This window comes from Hydra vulgaris, chromosome 12 (genome assembly GCF_038396675.1).
Source record: "Hydra vulgaris chromosome 12, alternate assembly HydraT2T_AEP".
NCBI classification, from domain to species: domain Eukaryota; kingdom Metazoa; phylum Cnidaria; class Hydrozoa; order Anthoathecata; family Hydridae; genus Hydra; species Hydra vulgaris.
In genome coordinates this window covers 29153967-29169255 of record NC_088931.1, presented here as the reverse complement: position 1 = coordinate 29169255, position 15289 = coordinate 29153967, and the positions used below count along the sequence as shown (strand labels likewise).

Below are 15289 nucleotides of genomic sequence, written 5' to 3'. Positions count from 1 at the left end.
TATTTAATTATTATATTATAGTTATTATATAACATTACTATTTAACTGTATTTTATATTTTAAATGTTTTTATTAGCAAGTTCTATGCCTTCTAAGGAATCCTAGAAAAACAAACATTAATATATTGGATATAGTATTACATTAGTTTATTATTAATAATGATCACAATATATCACATTTATATCACAAAAAAGTTAAAGCACTAATTTGCAAGTTAAACACCAAATATTTTGGTTTATTAAAAATCAAAATTTTGTGATTAATTTATATATTTGTTTTATTTTAATGCTATCACTCGCAGGTTATTTACCATTTTCTTGATAAGGCATTGGGATTATTATGGATTTGTTAAATATTTATGATTTATTAAAACTCTTACTTAACATATTATTTATTTCCTTAAACATTTTATCTAATTAAATGTTGTTTATAGAAAAATAAAACCACCTTTTTTAAATTTTTGTCAAGACATAACATGTTAGTTGATATAGATAATATTATTTGTTATCATTATTTGTTATCCTTTTGTTATCATTTTTATTATCATTAAAATAGATTTTATACTAAAGTTTCCTGTTTCTATTCAACAAAAAAAGGTTGTCAGTATTTTTGTCAAATTTACAACAATACATTTCTATTTTGACTTTTGATTTTTGTTTTTGAATAAAAACATTTTTTTTATTTCTATGAATATTATGTTTTAACTGTTATTTTTAAGCAGTTTCTTAAAAGTATTATTTCTATATTATTATTTACAAAAACCTTATTATCAAAAGAGGTATTGATAAACAACTTTAGAATCTTTCCAAAGTTCTTAAAAAAAAAAAGAACAGGAATCAAATTTTTCTTGGAAAAACTTCTAATTCAACTAGCTTTTGTCTACCTCATGCATGCTTTTCGATGCTATCTACCATATCACATCATTGATGCGCATCTTATTCATCACATCATCAGTGCACATCTCATCCATCACATCATCAATGCGCATCTCATCTATTACATCATCAGTGCACTTCTCATTCATCACATCAGTGCACTTCTCATCCATCACATCATCACTGCACATCTCATCCATCACATCATAAGTGCACATCTCATCCATCACATTATCAATGCACTTCTCATCCATCACATCAATGCACTTCTCATCCATCACATCAGTGCACTTCTCATCCATCACATCATCAGTGCACATCTCATCCATCACATCACTGCACATCTCATCCATCACATCATCAATGCACTTATTATCCACAATTAAAAAAAAAATTTTTACTATGGTTTTAGAGCAATCGTTTCTGTTGAATCCAAACTGCTAATCAAAATGATACAAAATATGATTTATTTCCAGTTGTTAAAAGAAAATATTTTGAATAATTTTTAACCAGCATCATTGCATTTTAATAAATCACTAAAACTAGGTTTCCACCATCGTTAAAAGGGAATGTTGCACTATAGAATAATTGTTTTATTTGTATTTTTTAATATGTTCTAAATCCAATTTTAATATTGTTGAAATTTTCAGCTTATATTGGTACTCTAAAGAAAGAGGCTCTGCTAGCTGTTGTTGTCCCTGCAGTAATTATCTTGATTATCGCTCTTATTGCTGTTTTCTTGTACAGAAGACACCTGAAGAATAAATATGCACGTTATCTTGCTCCGGACAAAGAATTTGTTGTGAGTATCTGAGTAAATATTTAAAATAATGAGAAAGTTGATGTGTTTTAAAGTTATGTTAGGGAATCAACTAAATAGCCATTGCCTCCCAGAAACATATAATGTTTTAAGTACACATGTCATGCCCTCCAAAAACATATAGATATGTTTTCACTACTTATGTTATGTCATGCCCTCAGAAACACTTCCCAGCCTGCACAATCGTGTCTTTTTAGAATCTAAAATGTTAACACCTTTTAGACGTCTAAATTCAAATAAGACATCTAATACTAGTCATCTGACTAGTATTAGATGTCTTATAGTTATTTTAGTATTGTTGAAATTTTCAGCTTATATTGGTACTCTAAAGAAAGAGGCTCTGCTAGCTGTTGTTGTCCCTGCAGTAAATATATGAGTTCATGTTCATTGAGACAATGAACATGAACTCATATTCGTCGCCTCAAAGATGATTAGTATTAAAAGTCTTATAGTTATCTGAATTTAGATGTCTTAAAGGTGTTAACATTTTAGATGCTAAAAATATGTCTAAAAGATGTGTTTGTGCCGGCTGGGTTAGATATGTCAATGGAGTGTTTGGGTTTGTTACTACAATTTTTTTTTCATTTTTCTTTTTTCCAACTTTGTCCAAAATACTGTCTAAATTAAAGCTGGCATTTCAAAAATTAAAGTGAGCAATATATGTGCAGCCATGGTGCAGTGGTTAGAACGCTTGCTTTATAAGCAGGAGATCCAGGTTCGAAACGAGCTCTGGACAAGTTTCCACGTCACGGTAAGGAAAGAGGCGTGAACTTCCTGGTTAAATGCACTTCTGCGGTGCTCTGTGACAAGACCGTAAGGACTTCTTGGAGCACCTAAAAAAATATATATATATTTTAATACAGTGTATACCAAAATTTTCACTTTTAGATTAAATATTAAAAATTTTTAATTTTAGATTAATTATTAAAAATTTATGTTATATCATCACTTTACAAAATAAACTCATGTCTTTACTTAAAAAATTTAAATATGTCATAACTTTATAAAGGTTTAATTTTTTGCTATTTTAAAAAAATTACTTATTTTTTTAAAAAAGCAAAAAATTATTTATCATAAACTTAATGTTAAATCAATCAGCGGCACTGGCATAAAAAGTAAAAGAATTTAATTTAAAAAGAAATAAAAGTTTTTTATTTTTTTATTTTTTAATCAGATTGATCCTGATAGAACCATATTTGAACAAAGTAGCGAGTTACCTTATGATTTGGCTTGGGAGTTCCCTAGAGAAAAACTCACATTTATAAAGGCATTAGGATCAGGTGCATTTGGTCAAGTATGGCTAGCTGAAGCCGAAGGAATTAACAGTAAGTGTTTTTGTCTTGTTTTTTGGTTTTGTTTTGTTCAATTGCCAATTTATGCCTATTCGTTTTTTATTTTCAGGTTTTAGACCTCGTGATCATAGTCCAAATGCAGTGAAACTAAGAAAACAACTGCGAAAACAAACAAAACGTTACCATTCATTATCAATTCGATATCAAAAACAGCAAGAAATATCAAATATAGTATTAGAAAAAACAATGGTTGCTGTAAAAACATTAAAAGGTTTGCTTTAAATATTTAGTGATGCAAAAGAAGTTGTAATTTTTGTTGTTGTTTTTTGTATAATTTATTGTTGTAATTTAATTTAGTTCACTAGCATGTAAATTTTTTCTTTAAACATAATTAGGATGTTTCTTAATTTGTTTATTATATTATTATATATTTATTATAGTTTTAACTTGTTTTTATATTTAGATTATTTTTATATTATAAAATTTTATTTTAGATGGAGCATCTGAATCTGAGTACAAAGATTTGGCTTCTGAATTAAAGATTCTAATACATTTAGGAGAGCATAAAAATATTGTCAATTTGCTTGGTGCATGTACAACTAAAGGGGAAAAGTTGCATGTCATCTTGGAATGTTGTCCTGGGGGGGATTTATTGAATTTTTTAAGATCCAAAAAAGTGATCTTCCAACCAATTTGGTTCAAAAAAGAAACAAGCATGGAAAATGAATTTACATATATTGATTTAATATTGATAGCTCATCAGGTTGCAAATGGAATGGAATTCTTGCAGTCGAGAAAGGTTTTATTATTTATAAATTTTTTTTCAAATTTCAGCAAACATTCAGAGAGTTTAATTTGTTTTTGATAGGAAACAAATTTTTTCATGGGAGTTTTTTCATCAGATAAAGAATTATACGGGAATTATCTTTTTCCGATATTTCCGAAATTCCAGAGATTTTTTTAACTTTAAATTTTTCTGGATATCCAAAATATTTTCTATACATACAAGTTTAGGTATAAATTTTTGTAATGTATTTGTTTTTAAAGCAATTTCAGTTATCACTCATAGAAAATTATGAAAAAAAAAGAAACAACTCAAAAAAAGAAAAATAAGGAAAAACATATCTCCGGAATTTTTCCGGATATTTTATCTAAATAATTTTCTGGATTGTAAAAATATAACCTGGATGGTCTATGATTTTATTTTCTACAAAAAATGTAAAGTAAGATAATAGATTTTATAAAATACTAGCAGTAAGCAACCTGTAATACCCGTAATACCCGTAATACGGGTTATTAGTAATTAAATCATTTATAAAAATAAAAACACATTAATAACTTGACATATTATCTAAAAAATTAAATACAAATTTATCTATAAATTTCACTTTAAGTTTGACTCCCTATTAGCAATGTCATTGCTTATAGTTAACGACATAAAAACTGCATTAACATCAGTTAAGTTCTTTTTAAAATCTGTCACAACACAGCAGGTAACAGTAAAGGAAAGTCAATTAAAGCCTGCAAATACCTAAAAAAAGAAATGAAAAAAAAATTACAATTTTTAATTACAAAAGTATTATTTGCATTTTATTGTTAGTAGAATTAGGATAATAATATTACAGAAAATATAAAGAACAAAAAAATAGCTATAACAGCCTAGTTCTATCAACACAAAACACAGTAACAATAGCGCATAGCATAAGATATTTGTAAGCACACATTACTATGTGTCTCCAGAATAATTAAAAAATACAATATTATAAAAAGGATAGACAATACAACGTAATTATACCACAACTTAATAAGATATTTTATTAACTAAATTACTTGAACTAAAAAGATTTTATTTGTTACAATATTTAAACAATCGAGGCACAATTATAGTTATTAATTTGAACAATTATATCAGAAAATAGCAAGCAACTTGTAAGATATTTCTAATAAATGGTCATTATCAATTGTGGTATTAAGAAATATGTAATAAGTTTTATTAATTCTCCCTCTCATCTAAGAAAAAGAGGGAGAGAAAGAAAGTGTTTTCAAAGCAGAATGTTAAAAAAAGTAAAAAAACACACAATAGATAAAAGTAACTGGTTTTATTATTTTACCAGTAAACAAAATTATTTTTACTTTGATTAAAAGATAAACTCCCAGCATTTCTTAATTAAGTTCCAACTTCTCTCTGACTGTTGACTAATGATTAATAGAGTAAACTTAACATCATATTGTTTCAACAGTAAGCAAACTAATCAAGTAATGACAAAGGCAGCTAAAAAAAAAAGAAGAATTATGTTTTAAATTATAAAAAAATTTAAAATCATTTATGTTATTAACTGTTTGTTTATAAATTGTTATAAACTGTTATGAGTTGTTAACTAATTATAAACTGTTATAAAGTTGTTATAAATCGTTATAAACTGTTATTAACCTAAATATTACTATAAATATATATACTATAAATCACTCAATATATTACATTAAATATATAAATAGTATTACTATAAATAGAAAAATTGAAACACTAAATTATGTAAGCAAAGTTGATTGGATGTTATTGCTTTCTAAAATTTACTTCTGCAAGTGGGTCAGAGATATACAGTTAATAATGTTGGCAGATTATCTTGATCTGGCCTACGATTACCTACACAATGAAAAACTTGACACATATTTTAAAACATGGCAGCCTTTGATTCATAGGTTAAACCACATTATCAGTAAATAAAGCAAAATAAAGACAGGCATATTAAATTCTGATATATATATAAAAATTGATATTGGAATTATATAACTTCCTGTAAATCTTGCAGAAATAGTGAAAATGGAAGCAAAACTAACTTTCTATTATGGCAACATAAAAAATGTGTTTCATCAAAAAAATTTTAAGCACAGCAATGTTGACAGATCTGGTTCATTTCTCCTAAATAATTATAATCTAGAATAGTATCACTTCTTGCTATACAATATATTCTGATTATCTAGCAGCATTTCGTACATTTTGATCTCTTTTATTTATGTGAATTACTTTTAACTCGTCTAACCATGATGTACTAATTTAGGTATAAATTAATTTTTTCATACCAAGCAGCATTTCTTATATTTTGATGACAATTAATTTCAGCTCGCCTAGTTCTAATCATTTCACTAAATTATCAATTATTTTTAAGTTGATAGTATTTCTTCTAATAACTTATTTAAGCCTAGTATCGACCACCCAAAAAAAAAGAGAAAAGAAATTAAATAAAAATATCAAAATATTAATATTCTAAAGTAGTAAACATATCTACAAAGTTGTAAACTTTATCTACAAAAGATAAATAATAATGTTCAAGTAAAAATCAACAAAAACCTGCAATCCTAATAACAAAGATATTATTTGGTAATAAAAACAAAAACACAATGTTGAATCTTACTTGGTTTCTCATCTATAAAACAATTTTATTTAACTATTTAAAAAAAAAAAAAATTTGTTTTAAAAAAAATCAAATGCAATTACTTTAGAATATATATGATATTAACTCAATTAGCTCATTAGCTTAACCACTGGTTTACCATTGAGGTCAAAAATTATTAAACAAAAATTAAAACAATTTATTACAATAATTATTCAAAATAAAAACCTCTAACAATTTAATTTAGATTTATTAATATCCATATTTTTTTGGCAATTCCAGTTAGTATATTTTTATCTATAGTAATAAAAAAGATGAAACCATCTTTTTTATTACTATAGATAAAAATTTAAAAATCTAAATATATATTCAGATATCTTAAAAAGAAGCTTAACACAACATTCTTTTGACAACTTCCAACATTTTTTTTACTTTCTAAAGGGTGATGCAGAAGTTATCGGACAAAATAAAAACATCAATAACTTATTTATAAATAAAAAAACAAACTACTATTATATTTTTTTTAAATAAAGCATTTATCTTTTAATTATAATATATTATTTTTTATATGAAAAAACACCGCCATCTGCAATTGATCTCAGTTTTGCTCTGACGCCTTTCATATGCGACTGTAAAAAGTTTAAATCAATTTCTTGTAGTTTTAGTTTAATGCGATCAATCAAAACTTGCTCTGTTGAAGCTTGCCAATCTCCCTCGTAAACCTTCTGTGCCAAATGTCCCCAAAAATTTTCAATTGGTTGTGCTTGAGGCACATTTGGGGATTGGATTCTTTATCAACGTAATAGCTAAATTGGTCCATCCAATTTAGAGGATCTTTAGAATAATGAAAACTTGCTAAATTTGGCCAAAATAAATAGTTAAAGTCTCCATGATAATTGTGAATAAATGGAAGAAGTCGTTTTTCTAAACATTCATTAATATAGATTGATGAATTGATCGCTACAGCCTTGGAAGTGCAAAACAATGGCTCGGACATACTACGGTCAGATATGGCTATCCACATTAATAATTTTTTTGGAAGTTTCTCTTTTCGAACACTTTCTGGGCATGTCTTTTTGTTGTTTGTGTAGTATCCAGAATTTCCAGGCATGTTGTCCCCTGCAAAACAAAAGTATTTTTCGTCATCATTTTTCGATGACTAGAAGCGATTTTGAGTTATAGAGTTGGTTAACTAGTTTCCTGCTTCTTTTCTTTGCCTTTATTTGTTGTTCTATAGTGTATTTTGGAGTCTTTTCACATTTTCTATATTTAATATTCATTTTTTTAACTGACGACCAATTGCGATTGATTTACACCGAATTTAATACCTATTTTTCTCTGACTGACCCCTTTTCGATTGTTAACAAGTCTCGTTAATTCAGCTTTCTTTTCTCTAGTCTAGGATGTCGGACAACCAGGGTGCTTTCTATCAGAAAATGATTGAACAGTTTTAAGTCTTTTTAGGTTATCATATATTGTACTTCGAGCAAATCCTTTCTTTTCAAAATGATTTACAATTTTTTTTTTATATAAATTAGGTTTATTTACAAAAAACATTTTTAGTCGCTTTCGAAAAGATTCTCGTCCAGCTGCATTTAACCTCATTTTAAATAATTGTGTTTCAAATAATAAAGTTTATATTTTATAGAATGTTTATGCCTACGCATAAAACCACAAAAACTAATTATTATGCTCAAATAATGAAATTAGGATTTGTCCGATAACTTCCGCATCACCCGTTACTACTTTTTTCTATTTTCTATTTTGTTATTTTCTATACCTTATTTTTTTTATCTAAAAGAAAATAGACATATAGATACAGAGAAATATAAATTATACTGAAATATATGCAAATTTATGTAAATACATGTCCACAAATAACAGTCTTATTTAAAGAAAAGGAAACAGGCTATAAAAATTAGAAAAATACAAACAACCAACAACAAACAAACATTTATAATTTTATAGTAAAATTAAACAATGAACAACATCAATTCCTCTTGAAACTAAAAGTATTATCAGCTCTAATTCACTTGCAGACCTTGCTTGAAAGACTGCGTTTAATACTGATCCGCATGTAGAAAAGCCTAGAAACTACTTTAAAAACGACACTACTACTATTAGTACTACTATTAAATAAGTGTATTAATATTTAGATTTATTTCCTAAAATTGGTTTTACAAGTAGCTATTTTGTTTGGAATAATTTTTTTTAAACTTAAGTTGGTCACCATTATAATTTAATCTAATACAACTCTTTGTATTAATGTGTAAAATTGTGTAAACTTTATGAAAAACCATTTAAATAATTGAGCAAACTAATTAATTTTTATTGTTTTTTAAAAAGCCACAAAAACATAACTTAATAAACTAGAATTTTGTTTTTATTATTTTATTTGTTTATCTAATTTAATTATTTTTTCATTTTTGTTTTATCAACTAATTTATTTAGGGATTAGCTCAGCAGAGTGTACATACATTGACTGACTTAAACAGGTAATACATGGGGGAGTGTACAAACATCAACTGACTTATATAGATAGAACATGCATGAATTGCACATACATCGACTGACTTAAATAGGTAGAACATGCGAGGAGTTTACATACATTGACTAGTTTAAAGGTAGGTTATATCATGTAAAGAGTGCAAGTTACAAGCCCTCAATACCTTTAAAGAATGTAGGGGGCATTAACTGAGGGTTTTGGTTTGGTCAGACAATCTATCAAAATAATTTTTTTTTTTTGTTGAGGTTTTTAAACATTTTTCTGTCTTCGATATTAATTTAAAAAAAAGAAATAATTCAAAATAAATTTTCTAATTTTGCTAGATTATATTCAAAGCAGGAATATTATTCTATTTTATAAATTTTTCTATAAATATTTAATTATGATTATTAAACTTGTTTCATTTTCTTCTTAAGTTTTTATTTTTAAATCGCTTCTCTGTTTGATATAGTAAAGAGGAAACAAGAACAAAAGCAATTGGGAAAACCACGTTATACGCGGTGCCATCAGGCTAAGACCCTGGTGACATGTCTTTATCTGCTTATGTGTTGAACTTGAAGCATTAAAATAATGTTACTGAGATATTTTTACATATAAAGTTCTTTTAACAATTTAGAGTTGAAAATTTTTACCTGAATTTAATCTTTTATTTAATGATCAGGTTTTATGCATTGTCAATGCATATTTATAATAGAGTTAAAATAACAGAAATTTTTTCTATTAATGAAATTATTTAGAGTTTTTTTTAAACATTTTTTCTTTATCAAATAGTTAAATTTTGATTGGTCTAACTTGAATATTTAGGTATAAAAAAATTGGAACAAATGGAGATTAATTTTTGTTTTATTTATAAAGTTATTATTCTTTTGTTTTTTTAGTGTGTCCATCGTGATTTAGCAGCTAGAAATGTACTTATTGGCGTTGATTATATAATGAAAATTGCTGATTTTGGTTTGGCACGTGATATTTTCAAAAATGATGTTTACATGAAAGACACTCAAGGTTTAGTTCCAGTCAAATGGATGGCACCTGAATCTTTGTTTGATAAAGTTTATACTAGCAGCAGTGATGTGTAAATATTATAAATTTATATATTAGAGCATTTATAATGGCTGGCCTTTCTTTGAGTTGATTTTATATTTTGACTAGAAAAGAAAGTTATTGTTGATCAAGTTTGGTAGTCAAACTTATAATAAAAACTACAAAAAATTAATTAAAATTATGTATATATGTATATATATATATATATATATATATATATATATATATATATATATATATATATATATATATATATGTATATAATATATATATATATATATATATATATATATATATATATATATATATATATATATATACAAACACAAATAAAACACATATTTATGTGTTCTATTTGTAAAAAAAAATACTGGATTTAAAAGTTTTGATTCCAGTGTTATTTTATCATATAGAAAACATTAAGGTGTATGCTCAAAATATTTTTCAAATATTTTGTTTTTTTGAAATAGTATCTTGATTTTGCTAAGGCATTTGACATGGTACCTCATAGACATTTAATTAAAAAACTAAATGTGCTTGGTGTAAGCGGAAACTTTTAGAGTAAATAAAAGGTTTTATAAGTTACAGGTGTCAACAAGTCAAACAGGGTGATGTTTTTTCTTATATTTAAGGATCGTTGTTTTTTTTATATTTATTATTGATTATGCCTGATTGCCTTCAAAATGTATTAAAATTTTATGTTGATGATACAAAAATTTTATCAACGGTCAAAAATAAAGAAAAAGTAGAAACGATTCAAGCTGTCTTTGATAAAGCTGTCGAATGGTGAAAAAAATGGTTAATTTCTTTTAATTTTGACAAATGCTTAAGTATGCATTATGGAGCAAAAAATAAAAGTCCTACTTATCTAATAGTTGTGAGAGAAGTTAAAAAAATAATTTTAGTGACAGACTTGGGAGTAAAATTTTCAAATGATTTTAAATAGAAACAACAGATTATATTATCTACTTTGAAAGCAAATTCAATTTTAGGACAAATAAAAAAACTTTTGCGCATCACAACCTTCATTTAATAAAGTTATTATACAAAGTATTTGTACAATTGCATATTAAATTTGCTGCCACAGTATGGTCTTTAAATATAAAAGGAGACAATTTTTTAGAAAAAAAATTAAAGACAAGCAACTAAAATAATTCTCAATCTAAAAAACATATTAAGATTGTCTTGCTAAACTTAATTTAACAACCCTGGAGCAGAAAAGATCCAGAGGAGAGAAGATACAGGTGTACAAAATGTTTAAAGAAATAGAAAAAATTAAACTTGTTAATCCACCATTATTTAAAAATTTAAACATCAAAGGTCACAAGTTCAGGTATGACGGAAATTATTAGCAATGCAATCAGAGATAATTTATTAACAAATAGAAACCCACCATATGGAATTCTTTGCCAGAAGAAGCTGTCATCGCAAAATACTTAAGTGACAAATTACACACATTTTCAAAAACTTTCATTGATATTTGATAAAACTGTCAAAGTGTGCAATTACCAACTGCTAGTTGGTATGGTATATATATATATATATATATATATATATATATATATATATATATATATATATATATATATATATATACATATACAACCCTCGGAATTAGGGTCGACATTCGGCAATGCCGACCTAACTGCCGACCTTAAAGTGTTTGAGGTTGGCAAAAAATTGCCGACCTTGTTTCTTTGTTCTATGGTAAACCCTTTGTATCAATTTTTTTTGCCAACCTTATGTCGACCTCTAACAGTTTGAGGTCGGCGATTTATTGCCGACCTCATTTTTCCTAATTGCCAGGGTTGTATATATATATATATATATATATATATATATATATATATATATATATATATATATATATATATATATATATATATATACACACACACATATACAGTAGAATCCCGTTAACTCGGACTCTGAAGGGGTATATATTTTTTGTCCAACAAAAAATATATACCCCTTCAGAGCAAAGCTCTCATTAAGTCGGACTTTTTGAAAATGTCTGACTTATTGAGATTTCAAGACTAATCAAATGTTCCTCGATATATAAATATTATGTACATATATATTGAACAATATAATCTTATGTGAAATATATATTTTTGTATAAATAATACATGCTATAAACGAAAAAAGTCTAAAGTTAAAGTTCTACTTGGTAGCTTTCTTTTAGCAACCTTCGACATTTTTAGTAGAGAGACCTTGATCAAAGTATAACCAAATCGAAGATATCAGTGAAAATGTTTAGTTTGTTAAATTATGTTTGAGGCTTAATTAATTAATTTTCGAACGTTCTAATTTTAGAATTTTAATTGATACTTTTAAATTTTTAATGTAATAGTTATTAACAAATAGAATTTAATCGAAGCTTAACTGAATTGAAAGCTCTCCGTTAAAATATTTAGCTATGTTTAATTATATTTGATGCAAAAGTATTTTATTTTCGAGCGTTTAAAGTTTGAAATTTTTATTAAAGTATTGGAAGCTTTGTTATTATACGCACTTATATGCAAATTCAAAATAAAAGTCCTAGTTAAGCGAAGTTTTTTGCCGAAGTGACCTCAAAAAACAGTACGAATTAGCGAATGGTCCGACTTAACCAGGGCAAGACTTAAGCGGATGATTTTAAGTTAGTAGAGAATGTTCAAGGGGAATTGAAATTCTGTCCGACTTATCCAGGGTCCGAGTTAATGGGATTAGTGTATTCTACAAACAGAGTGCTCAATGTTTTTAAAGAATAGAGCAATAATAAATTAGTAAAAACACTTATCTAATTTTTTCTTCTACACAGTTTTTCTCCATCAGTAAGTTCATCAAGAAGAATGTCTAAACATTAAAAAATTTTCAAATTATAGAAAAAATTATTTCACAAGTAGTTGGAAATTGTTATAATTAATTATGTAATAACTGTAGTATTTTGCAACCAGGAAGTTGCATTAACTACATTAGATAATTAAAAATTCATGAAAAGAATTCTTTAGAATTTGGATAAATTTGGACTGGTCATTTGTTTTTATAGTTTTTTAAAAGAAACTTATTTTCATGACTGCATTTAGAAATTAATTCTGATTTTTTATTCAGTAAATTTCCTTGGTCTAAATGAGAAGGGGCCAGGTTTCTAAATATATATATATATATATATATATATATATATATATATATATATATATATATATATATATAAATATATAAATATATAAATATATATATATATATATATATATATATATATATATATATATATATATATATATATATATATATATATATATATTATGGTGGTTCAAAAAACAACATTTTTGAAAAATATCTGCAGCATGCACCTTTAATAGTATTATTATTATAGGTTAAAGGTTATACTTTACTATTATTATTATTTATATATAATATATATATAAATAAATATATATAAATTATATATATATATATATATATATATATATATATATATATATATATATATATATATATATATATATATATATATATATATTATATATATTTGGTAGGGTAGATTATATTATATATAATCTACCCTTCCAATTATTGTTAAAGGTGCTAATATGAGGACCTTTAGCAATAATTGGAATATTTTCAAAAATAATTATGCTGAATCCAAAATTTTTTGCGAATGAACAATTTTTAGGGATCCTTACTCATGATCGACTTAGATATTTGGGCACACAAAATTTTTTTTTTAAAACACAGAGGCTTTAAAAAAGTAACAAAAGTGCTCATATTACCTAGACCAATTGGTAATATGAGCACTGTAAATTAGTTCAAAAACCTGACAATTAGAACTAATTTTTGGAATATAATGATTCATTATTAACTAAACTTATTATTAAAAGATCAAATTTTAAGCCACTTTTTGTTGAAACAATACTACTATGTTTTCTGCAAGAAGAAGAAAAAACTCAACTTCTCAAATCTTTAACTCAAACCTTTGGACGATAAAAGTTCAAATTTTTTTAATTCAAATTACAGAAAAGTATTTAATATTGTTAAAAATAATATTAAATTTTTTTCTTAATTATTATTATTATTACTAATTAAATAATAAAAATAAATAAATATGTTATTATTAATTAAATAATTAAAATAAATAATTAAATTTTATACTATGTTTTGTTTTTATTCAAAAAGCAATTAAAACCACTGCTATTTTAGGACTTGAACCTGAGTAATTTCAATGAAAAACACTGAGTAATTTGAGCATGCTCATATTACACAAAAAAAGGCATCTCAAAATAAAGTCAAAACTAAATGTTTCTATGCACTGTTTTTCAAATTAAAAATAGATTGGATTTTTAGCTAACATATGTTTCTTTATGAGAAAATTAATTTTATTATTTTAATATGAAAATTTTGCGCCACAGATTTATTCATGTGTGATGATATTATTTTAACAAAGCAAAAAATTTAACAGTGTTTTAATTAGATGATAGCCACTAATTACTGCATATAAATTTACATAAATTGTACTGATTCCTGTTATCACCACATAAAGTCAATTCAAAAAATACAAAGCAACTTTAACTTCACTGTAAGAAAGTATGCTCATATTACCATTAAGTTCTCATATTACCCTAATCTACCCTATATCTAAATTAATTTAGTGTACATTCTAAAAAGTGAATACCCCAGTCTTGGCACTAAACTGATTTTATATTCTAAGGGTAAGTAAAGGTCTTTAGCTATGTTGAAGGCAGCTTACTAAATGGAAAACTTTGATAGAAAGATCCCAATTAAGTTGTAATAAGAGTAGGACCTCATAAACATAAATGAGCAGACAACTGCTTATGATATCATTTAACACCTAAAGTTGTATAAAAAAAGAAAATATGAAGATTTATTAGGAGTTATAAGGTTTTGTGAATGTGAAAGGAAAAAAACTTGATTAAAAAAAGTTTTTATAGCATGAAGGGACAAATACAGTAAAAGGATGCAACTTGTTAAATAAGAACCCAAGCAGGAATGAGTTTTGATTTATGTTTAATGTATGTTTATGTATGGCCCTGTTGCAACTTTGTTGGAAGTAAATTAGAGTTTAAAAATATATAAATATATACCAGTATTTAATAAATAGTGAATGTAAGTATAAAATTATAATATATTAAGTATTATAAATTCTTTTCTAGCCCCGGCTATCAACCCCTGCTATTTTATAATTTTGCTGGGGCCAGGTTTGCAAAAAGTCTCTTTTTTAGCTGGGGCCAGGGCCCCAGTCACTTCCTAGTCATGCATAAAAATATAAACATCATGATCATCATGATGATTATCGTGATCATGATGATCATCATCATGGTAATCATGATGATCATCATCATGATCACAATGATCATCATGAT

At 25.8% G+C, this 15289-nt stretch overlaps 1 protein-coding gene across 1 annotated transcript in view; it reads left to right on the top strand.

Moving 5' to 3' along the window:
- LOC100209153 (fibroblast growth factor receptor 3) overlaps positions 1 to 15289 on the top strand; it is an 87580-nt gene that overhangs the window by 63943 nt on the left and 8348 nt on the right. Inside the window, exons 11-15 of the mRNA XM_065812839.1 lie at positions 1526 to 1677; positions 2870 to 3020; positions 3097 to 3258; positions 3482 to 3786; positions 9764 to 9957. Coding sequence (XP_065668911.1) covers positions 1526 to 1677; positions 2870 to 3020; positions 3097 to 3258; positions 3482 to 3786; positions 9764 to 9957 — 964 coding nt within the window. The remainder of the gene's footprint in view (positions 1 to 1525; positions 1678 to 2869; positions 3021 to 3096; positions 3259 to 3481; positions 3787 to 9763; positions 9958 to 15289) is intronic.